Source organism: Mangifera indica, chromosome 16, assembly GCF_011075055.1.
Source record: "Mangifera indica cultivar Alphonso chromosome 16, CATAS_Mindica_2.1, whole genome shotgun sequence".
NCBI classification, from domain to species: domain Eukaryota; kingdom Viridiplantae; phylum Streptophyta; class Magnoliopsida; order Sapindales; family Anacardiaceae; genus Mangifera; species Mangifera indica.
This window is the reverse complement of record NC_058152.1, coordinates 9,175,948-9,189,833: the sequence shown is the minus strand read 5'-3', so window position 1 is coordinate 9,189,833 and position 13,886 is coordinate 9,175,948. Positions and strand designations below refer to the sequence as shown.

At 30.4% G+C, this 13,886-nt stretch overlaps 1 protein-coding gene and 1 long non-coding RNA gene across 5 annotated transcripts; one reads left to right on the top strand and one right to left on the bottom strand.

The window, feature by feature from the left end:
- Positions 1-8,384: 8,384 nt before the first annotated feature.
- On the top strand, positions 8,385-12,564 carry LOC123199309 (NAC domain-containing protein 82-like). Of its 4 annotated transcripts, XM_044614243.1 has the most exons (7): positions 8,385-8,527; positions 8,843-9,336; positions 9,468-9,745; positions 10,348-10,549; positions 10,628-10,764; positions 11,389-11,620; positions 12,077-12,564. In XM_044614243.1, exons 2-7 carry the CDS (start codon positions 9,180-9,182, stop codon positions 12,079-12,081), a joined length of 1,011 nt encoding a protein of 336 aa, XP_044470178.1. In that variant the 5' UTR covers positions 8,385-8,527; positions 8,843-9,179; the 3' UTR covers positions 12,082-12,564. The 4 variants fall into 4 exon arrangements, with proteins under 4 accessions (XP_044470178.1, XP_044470177.1, XP_044470176.1 ...); XM_044614242.1 differs by having other exon boundaries at positions 10,348-10,764; XM_044614241.1 differs by lacking the exon at positions 12,077-12,564 and having other exon boundaries at positions 11,389-11,910.
- Positions 12,565-13,020: 456 nt separating this feature from the next.
- LOC123199310 lies at positions 13,021-13,886 on the bottom strand. The gene is made up of 2 exons (XR_006498322.1): positions 13,586-13,886; positions 13,021-13,354 (listed from the first exon to the last, which is right to left on the bottom strand). It is a non-coding gene; the product is annotated as an uncharacterized LOC123199310 (long non-coding RNA).

The following is a 13,886-nucleotide window of genomic DNA, read 5'->3' as shown; positions in this document are numbered from 1 at the left end:
AAGATTTCATAATTCATTCAAATTTCAAGTTTATCTTAAGATTTCATTATATAATTATGGCCTCAATTGTGACATGCAGTTATGAAGTTACTATCATCCTATATATTGTTTACAAAATGCAAGAAAAGCTCTTATTAAATGGTATTTATCTTCAACATATTATGTACATTCACATTATTTAATATCTCAAGCTTACTATGCATATTCATGTATATAATATTTTGATTTACATATGTAGGTTAAGTTAGGAGATCATATTATCAAGTATATGAGTTAATCGATGACATTGTTAAGATGAATGTCTTATTATGTCATAGTTTTTATACAAGAAACTTTTCACATTACATATTTAATGTCTTAATTCGCATTTTTAGTATTTGGTTTAAGGTTTATGATTTTGTAAGGTAAGGGGTATATAATTTTTCAGTTAGCATATGTTAAAATAACTTCTTAGGGGGTGTTTGGTTAACGAAATCAAATATTACTTAATAATATATTTTGTATTACCCTAGATTACTTTGTTTGGTTGCGAAGGTAATAAAAGATTTTAGTAATGTTTTATTATTAAGTTAATGTGACAGGTAATATAAAAGATAATTTTATTATCATTTCAACCTTAAGTATTTTAAGATCACCAAAGTAATCTTATTTTTCTTACCATTTTACCCTCACTTATAATAATTTTAGGACATAAATGCCCTTATCTCCAATTAAAATAACACATAAGCCAAGTACCAATTTTGACTTGAGAACTTTTTTGTTTGGGACAAAATTACCCTTCAATTTACACTAAACTACCTTTATATAAAGCCAGACAAACCTAATACAAGTTAGTTTCATTGTGTTTGATAGGAAATGGTCTCCGCCTTCTCTATAGCTGGGGTTTCAACTCAACAAATCATCCCCCTTCAAGTTGTAGCAACAACTCTGGTAATTCCTCTCTCATATCATCTTTTTTTAATGTATTACGGTTATGCTGCAATTTCATGGTTCATGAGCTTTGTCTTTCAAGTTTTTAGTAAATTGAACAATTCATAACTTCTTCTTTTGCGTTCTTCCATCATGTCAGTTTCATTTGCTTCTTTTCGGGCCTTTTCTGAATTTTAATGATTTACTAGCTTTTCCAAATGATGATTCATGTAGGAACAAGGAACTTTCTAAAATCTACATGTATATATGAATAGTTTTATCATCTAAATCTTCTAAAAGTCACTTCCTTTCTTATCATTATTGTCCTGATAAGAAGGCCAAATTCTCATAATATAGACACAATAATTGATAGAAGAAGATTGTTTCTTAATATATGGAGACTCTGCCATCAAGCTTTTTCACTCTAAGGTATCCAAATCCTTCATTATTCCCATATAGAAAGGCAAATGCATTGGGTTTTTTAGCTCTTGCCACATTGTAAATTACCTTCTTCACGCCTTTTGTCTAAAGTTTCCATGGCAATCTTCCACAAATGTAAAGTAGAAATTCCAATAATTTCTCATGAATGGTTTATTATCTAGGACAAACAAATTTGAACTTTTCTTGGAATCTTGAAGAGTTAGTTTGCAACTTCTAACAAGCTTATGAGCATTAGTAAGAAATTATGGGGAGCAGCCTTTTTTGGCTTCTTCTTTTCTTTTCTTTTTCTAATTTCATTGGGAATTAATAAATTGAAAGTTTATTTAATGTAATGACAAAAATTTGGTTAATAATATGTTTTTTGCATTGCCCCATAATCAAATTATGCATTTGATTATGTTATTAATGTATTAGACTAAATCAATTAATAGTTTTTGTAATTGTAGACATGCACTAATAAAAATTGTTTATTTGTTGTTGAGGATTTCTTGTTTTTATTGTCTTTATTTTTTCATTTGCATTATTGGGTTTATTCTCAATTTCCATTTCATGTGTTAAATGACTAATTAAATAGTTATTTTTTTTATTGCTTGTGTTTAATAGTTATGACTTGTTTACCTCTTCGACATAGGTGGTGTTTGGTCACTATTTTGCTCTTGCAATTACATATGATGGAAACCATGTTTATTAAGCTTGTGTTTATTGTTGTGGCCATGCTAGCTAAACGTAGGAATACAAATAGGCATTCCATATCATATGTTGGCGAATTACGTCACAGACATAACATCAAGACACTAAATTTGCAGAAAATGATTTTTGATACTGATATACAATGTGTTGAGAATTGTTGAATGGATAAGAGATCATTTTTTAAATTATGTGAGTTACTTAAAAATAATGAAGGGTTATAATCAACTAGATATACTTCCATTGAAAAAATCGTTGGTAGTTTTTTGCATATCATTTCACCCTATAACAAAAATAGAGTGCTTAAATGATAAATAGTTAGATCTGGTGAGACAATAAGAAGAAAATTTCATGAAGTAAAATGGCATGTAGTCTCAACACAACATGCAATATTGTATGTTGTATTGAGACTACATGCCATTTTACTTAAAAAGCTTGAGCCAATAACAGATAATTCAACAGATGAAAGATGAAAATGGTTCAAGGTACATATTTATGGCATAAAACACAAAAGGACATGTTTTTAGGTTACTATATAATTAAGAGTACTTATTTAGTATTTACTTTTTCCCTTCTTGCTAGAATTGTTTAGGTGCATTTGATGGAACATATATAAAAGTGCATGTTGACTTAATTGATAAACCTAGGTATCATACAAGGAAAAATGAAATTGCAACCAATGTGCTCGGTGTTTGCACACCAAGCATGCAATTCATTTATATCCTACTAGGATGGGAAGGTTTAGTTGCAGATGGTAGAGTTCTCAGAGATGCCATTAGTAGGAAAAATGACTTAAGGGTCCCCCAAGGTAAAAACCCCATGATGGAGTTATTAGATATTATATTAGGGTAACATAAACGATAAATATTTTGAATTGATATTTTAATTTTTATTATAGGATTTTATTATTTGTGTGATGCTAGATACACCAATGGGGAAGTTTTTCGACACCATATAGTGGGCAAAGATACCATTTGAATGACTGGAGGCAAGGTTACCAACCCAATACACTAAAGGAGTTTTTTAATATGAAACACTCTTAAGCAAGAAATTGCATTGAGAGATGTTTTGAAATACTTAAAGCTAGATGGGCTATTTTGAGGGAACAATCCTTTTACCTAATGAAAATACAATATCGAATCATTTCTGCTTATTGTCTTCTACATAATTACATTAGAACTGAGATGCCCATCGACCCTATCGAAAGTGAGCTTGGTGCCATGGTCAATAATTGAGAGGAAGACAATGATGAAGTTGAAGTAATCAAACATGTGGAAACAAGTGATCATTGGAATTCATGGAGAAATAATTTTGGTTAGGAAATGTTCAACGATTGGATGAGAGCACAACATGCATAAAAATTTGTCAATGAAAATTTCATATTTAACTATGTTGTTTATATGTTACACAATGTTCCTTTTATGGATTTGTTTTGTTGGATGTCTTTATTAATGAATTATTTTATTTTTAATTATGAATATTTTTAAATAGGTCTTTAATTGGGGATTATTTTATTTTTTATATTTCATATTATCATGGCTATATAATTTGTTCATGATTATATTTTTGACATAACTTATTGACTTTTCGAAGTGCATAAGAGAATAAATATATTTTATTGGATGTCTTTATTCATAAATTTTTTTTTAATTATGGATATTTTACGTATAAATTTAATTGGGGGTTATTCTATTTTTTATATTTCATATTATCATGGCTATATAATTTGTTCATGATTATATTTTTGACATAACTTATTGACTTTTCAAAGTGTACAAGAGAATGAATATATTTTATTGGATGTCTTTATTGATAAATTTTTTTCTTTTAATTATGGATGTTTTACGTATAAATTTAATTGGGGATTATTCTATTTTTTATATTTCATATTACTTCTTGCATAACTTATTGGCTTTCAAAATGCATTAGATAATGGATTTTTTGCCAACACAACTCAACAATGAGGAAAAAAAGTATGACCTTGTTTGATCCAAATAAAAGGATAAGAGGGATGGAAAAAGGTAAATGTGTTGGGCTTAAAAGACAATGGACTAAGCAAGAGGATGCAATATTAATTGAATGTCTTCTCATTTTAAAGGAGAGCTTACATTGGAGGGCAAGCAATGAGATTTTTAGAGTTGAGTATCTAATGCAACTGGAGAAGATGATGGAGGAAAGACTTCCATCTAGCATATTGAAAGCTATATCTCATATTGAATTTAGAGTAAAATTATTGAAAAGACAATACAATGCCATAAACGAGATGATTGAGAATGAAAGTGGCTTTGGATGGAATGATGAAGAGAAATGTTGTACCGCTTCGAAAGATGTGTTTGATGATTGGGTTAGGGTAAGATTGAATATTTCTTATTTGAAATATATTTTCTCGTATTTCTAGTATGACTAATTTTAAATTTTGGATAATGATCAAGAGAAAGAAGATGCAATTGCATCAAAAAATCATACAGTGACTAAGGGAATAAATAAGAGATTGCAAGTAGCAAGAAGTGGAAAAGAAATGATGAAGGTTTCTCAAGATTGGTTGAAGAAATTGATAAGTGTGGGAAATCTTATAAAGTTGTCCAACAAGAAATACATGAAATTACCTCTTATTTCAAAAAAGAGGTTGAAGGAAAAAAATAGAAGAATGAGTTTGTTTAATGCTTTGTTGGAATTGGATGGCCTTAGTAGGCAACAATTGCTTGATATTGGAGAACATATTATTAAGGAGGAGCATAAGATTGATTATTTCTTTGAACTGCTTATGGATTTCAGGAAGAAGTATGTCATTAAGCAACTAGTTGAATATAATGTGCATTATCCCTCTTTTGATCCATAAAACAATCATCTCTAATGATGCAAATATCATAACAGTTTTTTATATGTAAATAGTTGAAACTATGTTGTCTAAGGTTAGATAATACCCATGATCTTTTGCTGTGTTTTTTGATTAAGGCAAAATGGGTTTAGGATATGAAATTCCACTTTATATCTATATTAGGAAGACTAGTATGTCTAATGTAATGTATTAGCAATAACAATAATACTTCTAACTCTTCCTTTAAGGAATTACATGATATATGTATTTTGTGGGATGATATGTATGAAAGATATTTGTATTTGTAGCTTAATGAGATATGGTTTAGTGCATGAAATTTTCTTATATTGCTAATTGTTTATTTGTTAATTGTAATACTTCCTTTTATTGTGCTTTTGTTGGTTAATAATTTATGTTGTGACTTGTAAACCAAGTTATACGTAACTTGGTTTTGGATCATTGTAAACTTTGTGTTTAGCATAATTTCAATTTTATGATTAGTTGTTTTATTGGTAAGTAAGACATATGAAAAATGTCTAATTCTTTCGGATTTCAAGTCCAACATAAGATTTTATTATATAAATTGTTGCTTAAATATCCGTTTTGCGATGAATGGTTTTATTATTCAGTAAACTTTTATAATTCATTTAAATTTCAAGTTTATCTTAAGATTTCATTATATAATTATGACTTCAATTGTGATATGCAATTATGACGTTACTATCTTTATGTATATTGTTTTTAAAATTTATTTACAAAATACAAAAAAAAAATCTTATTAAATGGTATTTATTTATTTTATATAATATTTTGAGATCTGTAAGATTTCATTCAAAAAAAAAAATTATATGTATTAATATGAGAAATGTTTGAGTATATGCATAAAAAAAAAAATTCTCAAACATTATAAATGCTAATTTAACTAAACACAGTATTAATTTATACCAATCTTTTCAAGGGTAATTAGGTAAAATAAATATTTAGTATTAATTCATTCCTACTAACCAAACATAATAATCATTTATAAATGATATTATAACCAAACATAGTTATAATTTATATTGAATATTTTTTTTGGTTATCTATCTTAGTGATAATATTTCATTTTTGGTAATAAAACATTTCTTAAATCAAATGCCCCCTTAAAGTATGTTAAATACGGTTTAAAGTTTATGGTTTTTTAAAATACAATTTGAAGGTTAGGGTTAAGGATTGATGGTTTTTTTTTTTTTTTTTTGGATCACAAGGGTTCACGGTTATCCCAGTTAATGTATGCTAACATTTGAAATCTAGTCATAGTTCACCTAAAAATTAATTCAATCTCATGCAAATACTTGCAAGCTCTCTTCATCACACATTGCTTGATTTTCATGTTAAGATTGATTTTAAAAATTAGAAGTAATGATTTTCTTGCTTGATTTCACATTTTAAGAATTAAAGATGTTGCAAATTAGAATTAGAGATAGAGGGAGTTGAGGTTGAAGATATGGCTTTGTGGAAAGGTTTGAAATGAGAATAAACTTGTATATAATTATGGGATAAAAATTATGCATATAAATAAATTTGATAAACTTATTTGTACAAAATGAGGTATCGATTTGTGATTGATTATTTTTTTATATTTCAAAATCATTCAATTAGATACTATCATTTCAATTTATATAGATAAATTTATATAATATGGGTTTACATGTAATATTACTTGTATTTAATTAGGTTATTTAGTTACGTTGACATAAGGTTAGGTAGTTTCTTACTTTTGTATATAACTTCTAGAAATAGTTAGACCTAATAGTTTATGTCATCCGATCGTATTTGTATCGTATCAATTTGTATTTCGCATTAGAGACCTTCAATTCTAATCCGATTCGAATTAGAATCGTATTGAAATTTTTTAACCCTAATTCAATCTTTAAAAATTTGAGTTAGCCCAACCCAAATTAATATGAAATTTTTTATTATTTTCACTCTCTAAACTGTCTTTACCATTTTAATTTTTTTACTTACTCACCTCAATCAACTATTAATAAAACATATAATATAACATTTTGTTTTATTTACAAATGATCTAAAGATTACATACTAAGACTTTTGAAACATATCAATAATCTGATTAAACAAATCACATTCTTACTACTTGATAATAATATAAAATATTTAAATAAAAATAAAAATAATATGAATAATTATAATTATATAAAAATACAACTATATGAATTTGTAAAAATTTATCCCTAATAAATTCTATTAAATTAACTTTTTTTTTCAAAATATTCGAGTTAATGTAAATCGTATTAGAATATTTTCATGTGAACTTTAACATAACCTGATTTAATTTCAAATTGTATCAAATTGATCTAAAATAAATTTCGTGTTAAAAAAATTTAATCCTAACTTAATTTTTTTCTTATTATATTGTATGAAATTAATGAGTCATATTAAAAATTGTTAGCATATAAATAGAAATAGATAGGATTAATATACCAATATAATTTTAGGGGCAAATGTAACCTAAAGCATATAATACTTATTCCTAGTCGAATTAAGACACCTAAAATTTATTATAATTACACTTTTAGAGCAGTAAATTACAAAATGGTCCTTATGAACATGGATAAAGTCCTCAATATTTTAACAAGAAGATTCATGAATCGTGACACAGCAGTGTGAAAGGAAAAAAACATTTGTGTCATTTTGGATTTGTCATGTTTCCCATTAGTGAATACTTGGCATTTTTTTTATATTTTACTTTTGCCAAAAAATATTAAAATAATATAATAAAGCAAACTGATGAAGCAACCAAACCAATCAAATGCCAAGGATTCTCAAGGAAGCTACCAATCAAGTCTAATCAAAACATAAACTACCAAAGACCCCCTAAAGTTTTTTATACAATTTTAAGTCTCAAAAATTTTAAATTGTGACTTATCTGATTTCAAAGAAATCATAACAACCCACATATTAAACACAATAGCCAAAGACTTTATTTCCAGATAAACAAACCCTAAATAAATATTAGAAAAACAAACTTATACTTAAATTATAATTTAATATAATAGTTTTAATATATACAAAAACATATACTCTAAATTTGTTATTGGTGTGATGATTGATGGATTTTACTGAAAAATTGATAGTATTCATCAAAGGGTATATAGGTAATTTTCTTATCTCCGTCTAAATATATTATTGATTCTTTAAAGCATTGTTTGTATAAAGGTTAAATTAAAATCAATAATATATTATGCATTAACAATAGATACAAAAATTAATATGTTATTATATAGTTGAATAATTTTAAATTAAAAATAAAATAATATCTAATTATATAATAATATATCAATATTTGTATCTATATATATATATATCTATTATTTGTGTATATAGTATTATTCAATTAAATAATTTATTTATAATACATACATGAACAATGATTTTTTAAAATAACGTGAAAGGGTAATATCGAAATTATTCCTTAATAAAATAGGGGGTCAAAGGTATTTAAGATAACCTCAAAGGGGTACTTCAAATGATCCATTCCACTGTTTGAACTGTATTTAACATGCATCCTAACAAGAGCCCTTCCGCGTTTCCTGAACAGCTGTCGTCACAGTCTCTCACTCTTTCTCTTCTTTCTTTTTCTTTCTCTCCCTCTCCGTGCTCCTCCTCCCGGTAAGATTTTTCTCATACGGTTTCTCTTTATTTCATTGATTATTTTGTTTTTTAAAGTTTTGTTATTTTGATTCTGATTTGGGTTTAGCTTTTCGTATTGTGACTTGATGTTTTTGGTCATTTGTGACATGGCTTTTTAGGGTTTTGAAAATTTACTCTGATTGCTTTGGATTATGAATTATTCATGCTTCCCGTATATGGGTTTGAATTGATTTTGAAAATATGTTTGTTGTGTTGAAAAAGGCATCAAATTTATCAAATTTTCAAAGTATTCGTTTATTGTTCAGATTGTGAGCCTAATAATGTTTAAAACAGGAGCTGCATTCCTACCAAATGTCTTTTGATCCCTGCAAGGAAGATACATCTTTTCTGCTGTGTGATTTTGGATTTATGAGCCGGGGGAGGCTGTGGTGTCCGCACAATTCCATATTTCGACACTGGACTTGACAGCTTTTTCTGTTGAGTTAGTTCCCAATAGTTTGTTATTTAGTATTAATCAAATAGGCGCTTTGATTCTTAAATTTTTTGGTAATCAATTTGTTACCTTCTGAATTTAGAAAGTAATTACAAGATATACAGGACTACATTATTCGCAACTTGTGAGCAAATTTGGAAGTTATTTTATAGTAAGGACTCCCTTTTGAATTTCTATATGGGGAAAACATCATTACCTCCAGGATTTCGGTTTCATCCTACCGACATTGAATTGGTAAAGTATTATTTGAAGAGGAAGGTAATGGGTCGTAAATTCCATTTTGAGGCTATTGCGGAGGCTGACATATACAAGTATGCCCCTTGGGAGCTTCCAGGTAAAGAAGACAATATGGTTTTTTTTAATTATCAAACAAGTTATTTATTTTCTAACTGTATTATTAACTGTGTATAATTGTGACCAAGATTATACGTACTGATTTAACGTTCTTGTTTTCTTATTTATCAGCGAAATCTAGTTTGAGAAGTGGGGACTTGGAATGGTATTTCTTTTGCCCACGAGAAAAGAAACATGCTAAAGGGGCTAGAATGAATCGTGCTACTGAATTTGGGTATTGGAAGGCCACAGGAAAGGACAGGCCTGTTTGTTACAATAATGAAATGGTGGGAATGATAAAGTCCCTGGTTTTCCACCAAGGTAAAGCTCGAGAAGGTGTCCGAACAAATTGGGTTATGCATGAGTATAGAATTGAGGACAAGGGTTTGGCTATCAGAGGTTTTGTTCAGGTAATTCTTGATTCTGATTTTTTTTTTTACTAGCCTGAAATATTTGTCCTTGCTTATGCATCTAACGTTACTCTATAATCCAGTGGATTTTTGAAGTATTTTCTGGTTATCAGCATTTGTTAAGGCCTCATGGTCATTCTGATGCTTACTAGCGTATTGGTGAATTCAAGCTTGAAGTAGTGCTTTGCATATTGTTCTTCCCTTGCTAGTTGCTTATATATGGAAATATTGTCACAGTACCTAAGATGTGGTGTCTTCTTGTTGATAAACTAGCACTGCTGATCCTAGGTTATAATGTGATTTATTTTCTGCCTTTCAGAGGAAGCAAAATATGTACCCTTTTTGTACCTTACTTCTTTGTAATTAAAAAAGATATTTTATCTCGCCTCTTCAAATAAGTACTGTAATGACTTTTTTTTTTCTTGAGTTTATTCTTAAAATATCTTCTGTTGACTTCTACCATTGTTTTTAAATGTATACTGATACTTATCTTATTCACATTTTTTTATGTTTGTTTTCCTTATATTGCAACGTACTAAACCACTTGTTGAGGGCTTTCTTGTTGCTGGATTCTAAGTGGTTGACCTTCTTTTCTGTATCAGGATGCATATGTGCTCTGTAAGGTTTATCAGAAGGAAGGCATGGGCCCAAGGAATGGTGCTCAATATGGAGCACCTTTTAAAGAGGAAGACTGGGATGATGATGAGGATGTCGATTGTATGGAAGTAGTGTCTGCAGGTGTTGATTCTATTCCCGTGCCTAACCTAATCAGGCCTGTGGCTGCTAGCTCGTCATGTCTTTCAGATGCTATCCCACCAGTTATTAATGTGCCTTCACCTACTCCTGAAAACAATGGTGTAGCTAGCTCGTCATGTCTTTCAGATGCTATCCCACCAGTTATTAATGTGCCTTCACCTACTCCTGAAAATAATGGTGTAGCTATTGAGGTTGCTCCTATTTCACATGAGGATGACATTTTTTCAATGTTGGCTGACTTCATAGAAGATGGTCAAAACGTGGTATGTAAACTGCTCTACCTTTTTAATTATGTGTATTCAATGAATGCTTTGAATATTTGCATTATTTCAGTGACTGCTTATAGTATAGTTGCTGATTTGACAATTAAGCCATCTTCTTCTTTGTTGCTTAATTTCATTTCTTCCCGATTTTAAATGAGCTTTTTGGCAGAACCCCTGTTCCCTTTCTCTTTGTAATCAATTGTTCTTCTCTGTGTCCATCTGAATACTCATATAGTCCTTGCTGTTTGATAATATATATCTTTCTATTTCACTAATTAGCCAGTAATTTATTGACTATTTCCTTTTTTTTCCCTTGTTTGTTCTGATGAGAAGAGCTACTCTGTCCGATTTCTATATTTTCAGCATTCTTGTATGATATCAACACATTGTCTGTAGATGTTTTAGGCATTGAGATATTTTGATATAGATAATGAAGAATTATACTACTAAGAACTCTCGTATACGTTTGAGGTTTATATCAAATGGCTACAGGAATCCAGTACTGCAGTATACATTGTAATGTTAGCTATTTGTCTCTTAATTTATGAATTGATATTTTGCTTGTGTCTTAATTTTGGAGGTGCTAACATCACATTAATGTGGGGTTTCTTAATTGATTTGCAGAATCTTGGTCACCAGCATGATGAAAATCTTGAAGCTCTACCCCATTCAGATGGCATTGATATCTACAATGATTTGGCAGACTTGGTCAACTTTGGCGGACTTAGTGAAGGTGCAGGGAATTTCTTCCTCAGTTACAATGATTACCGTTACCCGAATCAAAGTTTCCAGGATGATAATGCTCCATTTCTTGAGTTAGATGATCTTGATGCCCCATTGAATGGCCCTGCTGAAGGTGAGATATCTGAAATCATCCACACTGATAATACTGAGCAATCATCTGTTACCATAAATCCTGGGTTAAGTCAGTGTCCTTCCATGCTGCCATAGCAGTGCTGGATTGAGGACCTATTGGATACTTTGCTGAAAATTTCTTGATTCTCAGAACAGATATTATATTGATGGGTTCCATCAAACAAGAGACTGGGTATACTAATTTCTGTATTATCTTGAACCTAGTTTTTTCATGCATATTTGGTTGACTATTTATTGCATCTGAAAGGATTAACTGCTGCCTTAGTTTTACTTGTTGATCTGCTCTGAGGTAGAATTTCTGATTTTGGCACAATGACTATAATTCAAGTCAGCAAAACTGGCTCTTGTTTGTTGCTTCTGTCTTTGCTGTATAGTGTTGCTTTAGGGTTTGTATGCTCATGTTCTTTTTGTCATTGCTTGTCATATTTCATACCAGGATAACAAAGTAGGATTCCCTTAGCATGTCTATCTTGCTTCAGCTGCAAAGTGCCTTGCTCCTCTTCATGGAGCAAAAGATCTGAATGCTCTGTTGTCTGCTTATGGTCCTCCTCCATTGTTGTCAAGGTCGAGGTGACTTGTTGGAGTTGGTTGTGGTTGCACTAACGATGCTTTGTCACATAAGTTGGAGGGTTTATGGATACAACCTATTCTAAAGGTAGCCCGGCATGGGACCAGTTATATGCAGCAAGCGTTTCTCCCTTGAAATTTCCACTCTATTTCATATTTGTCTTGGTAGAATTTTTATAATTAAATTGAATAAGAATCGTGGACTTGGTATTACTTAGAAAGACTAGGATCAATGTGACTAGTCACCCCTTTGGCATCTTAATGAGACATACTAGGCATGATAAAAACATTAAACAGATAATGTTATCCCTATTCAAAGAAGCATTCTAGTAAAAGATTGTAGTGAATTCCTTACTAGTTGTGTATTGTTAGTATGGAACTCGTGGAATGTGAGTCTTTTCAATGAAGCTCATGGCTTCTGTCATTGTTTATTTGCTCGGATGAGAAACATATTAGACTTGGTTTCTCATCCAAACCTGCAAGTACAGGGACTGGGATTATCTGCATATTTCTTGAGCAATAGTTTTTTATTTCAGCAGTGTTTGGACTTGATTTGTTGAGAATAAGAACGCAGTTCTGTTCCGTTGGTCCAAATCTACTTGACATTCTGTTTTCTTCCGTCTTGTTTTTCATTATTCTCCTAGGGAATGCCCCATTTTATCTTTGTTTTTAGCATTAACCATCTGTCATGTAGTGAGAAGCACTTGGTTCTTTAGCCGGTTTTGATGACTTGTCCATGAAGTCTAGATTACGTATTCTTCTAAAACAGCTCTATTTTCAAGGTGTATGTTGACGTTATTGGATTCTTGTCGATATCGCCAATGTATTGTTCATTTTCTCATTTTAAAAGCCAATACATAGGATTAGTAGTTGGGGGAGTTTATTCATTTGCAAAATTAGTGAAAAGAAAAGACAAAAGAGAAAATTGAGCAAACAAGTAAATGAATTTTGAAAATGATGGCTAGGCAAAATCCCATCTTGTATTTATGTAGAGGAAGTATGTTATACGGAAACACTAGAAAGGTGCAGAAGCCACATGTCTTGGCTATGGAGATAGGAGTTCATTTGCCAAAGCCTCAAGCTCTTCTCTTATCTCCATCATTCTCTCTTCATCTTGCTTTCTGCCACTCTCCACTGCCTCCATTCCCTACGACAATTAAGAAAATATTCCATTATGAAACGATCTCTAATGGATATGGTAGAGACCCCATATATCCAATAAACACATGCGATCAAATATGCAAGAACATGAAAGATTCAAAACATTTTGAATAAGAAAGATTTCCTTTTGTTAAAAAGTTAAAAAAAATAAAATCAAAACATTATCTTTTAATTTTAGCCCAGAAGATGCATGCAATTTTAAAATAAAAAATCTTACATGTATATGGAGAAATATTATCAAATACCAGAAAGCTCTAGCTGATATAGAAGAGAGAACAATTATCACCTCCATGAACAGATTCACGGCCTCCTTGAGCTAGTGTACCACGCAAGGTAACGTGACAGAATTTCACTGCATCACGTCCGCATACGTGGCGAGGTGGGGCTGGGTTGATTTGCCTGATTACGACCGGTGCCGGGAATGGCCTATTCTCACAAATAAAGAAACTTGTGTGACTTTCAGCTTTACCAAATCCGGAAAACTTGAGTTTGTTGGGGTTTTGGCGAGTTGAGTTAAT

Bases quoted from the DNA above. Each gene is read 5' to 3' on its own strand.
- LOC123199309 (XM_044614240.1), top strand. From the start codon at position 9,180: ATGGGGAAAACATCATTACCTCCAGGATTTCGGTTTCATCCTACCGAC. The intron at 9,746-10,347 runs GTAATTCTTGAT...TTTCTGTATCAG, and splicing joins CTATCAGAGGTTTTGTTCAG to GATGCATATGTGCTCTGTAA. The intron at 10,765-11,388 runs GTATGTAAACTG...ATTGATTTGCAG, and splicing joins TAGAAGATGGTCAAAACGTG to AATCTTGGTCACCAGCATGA.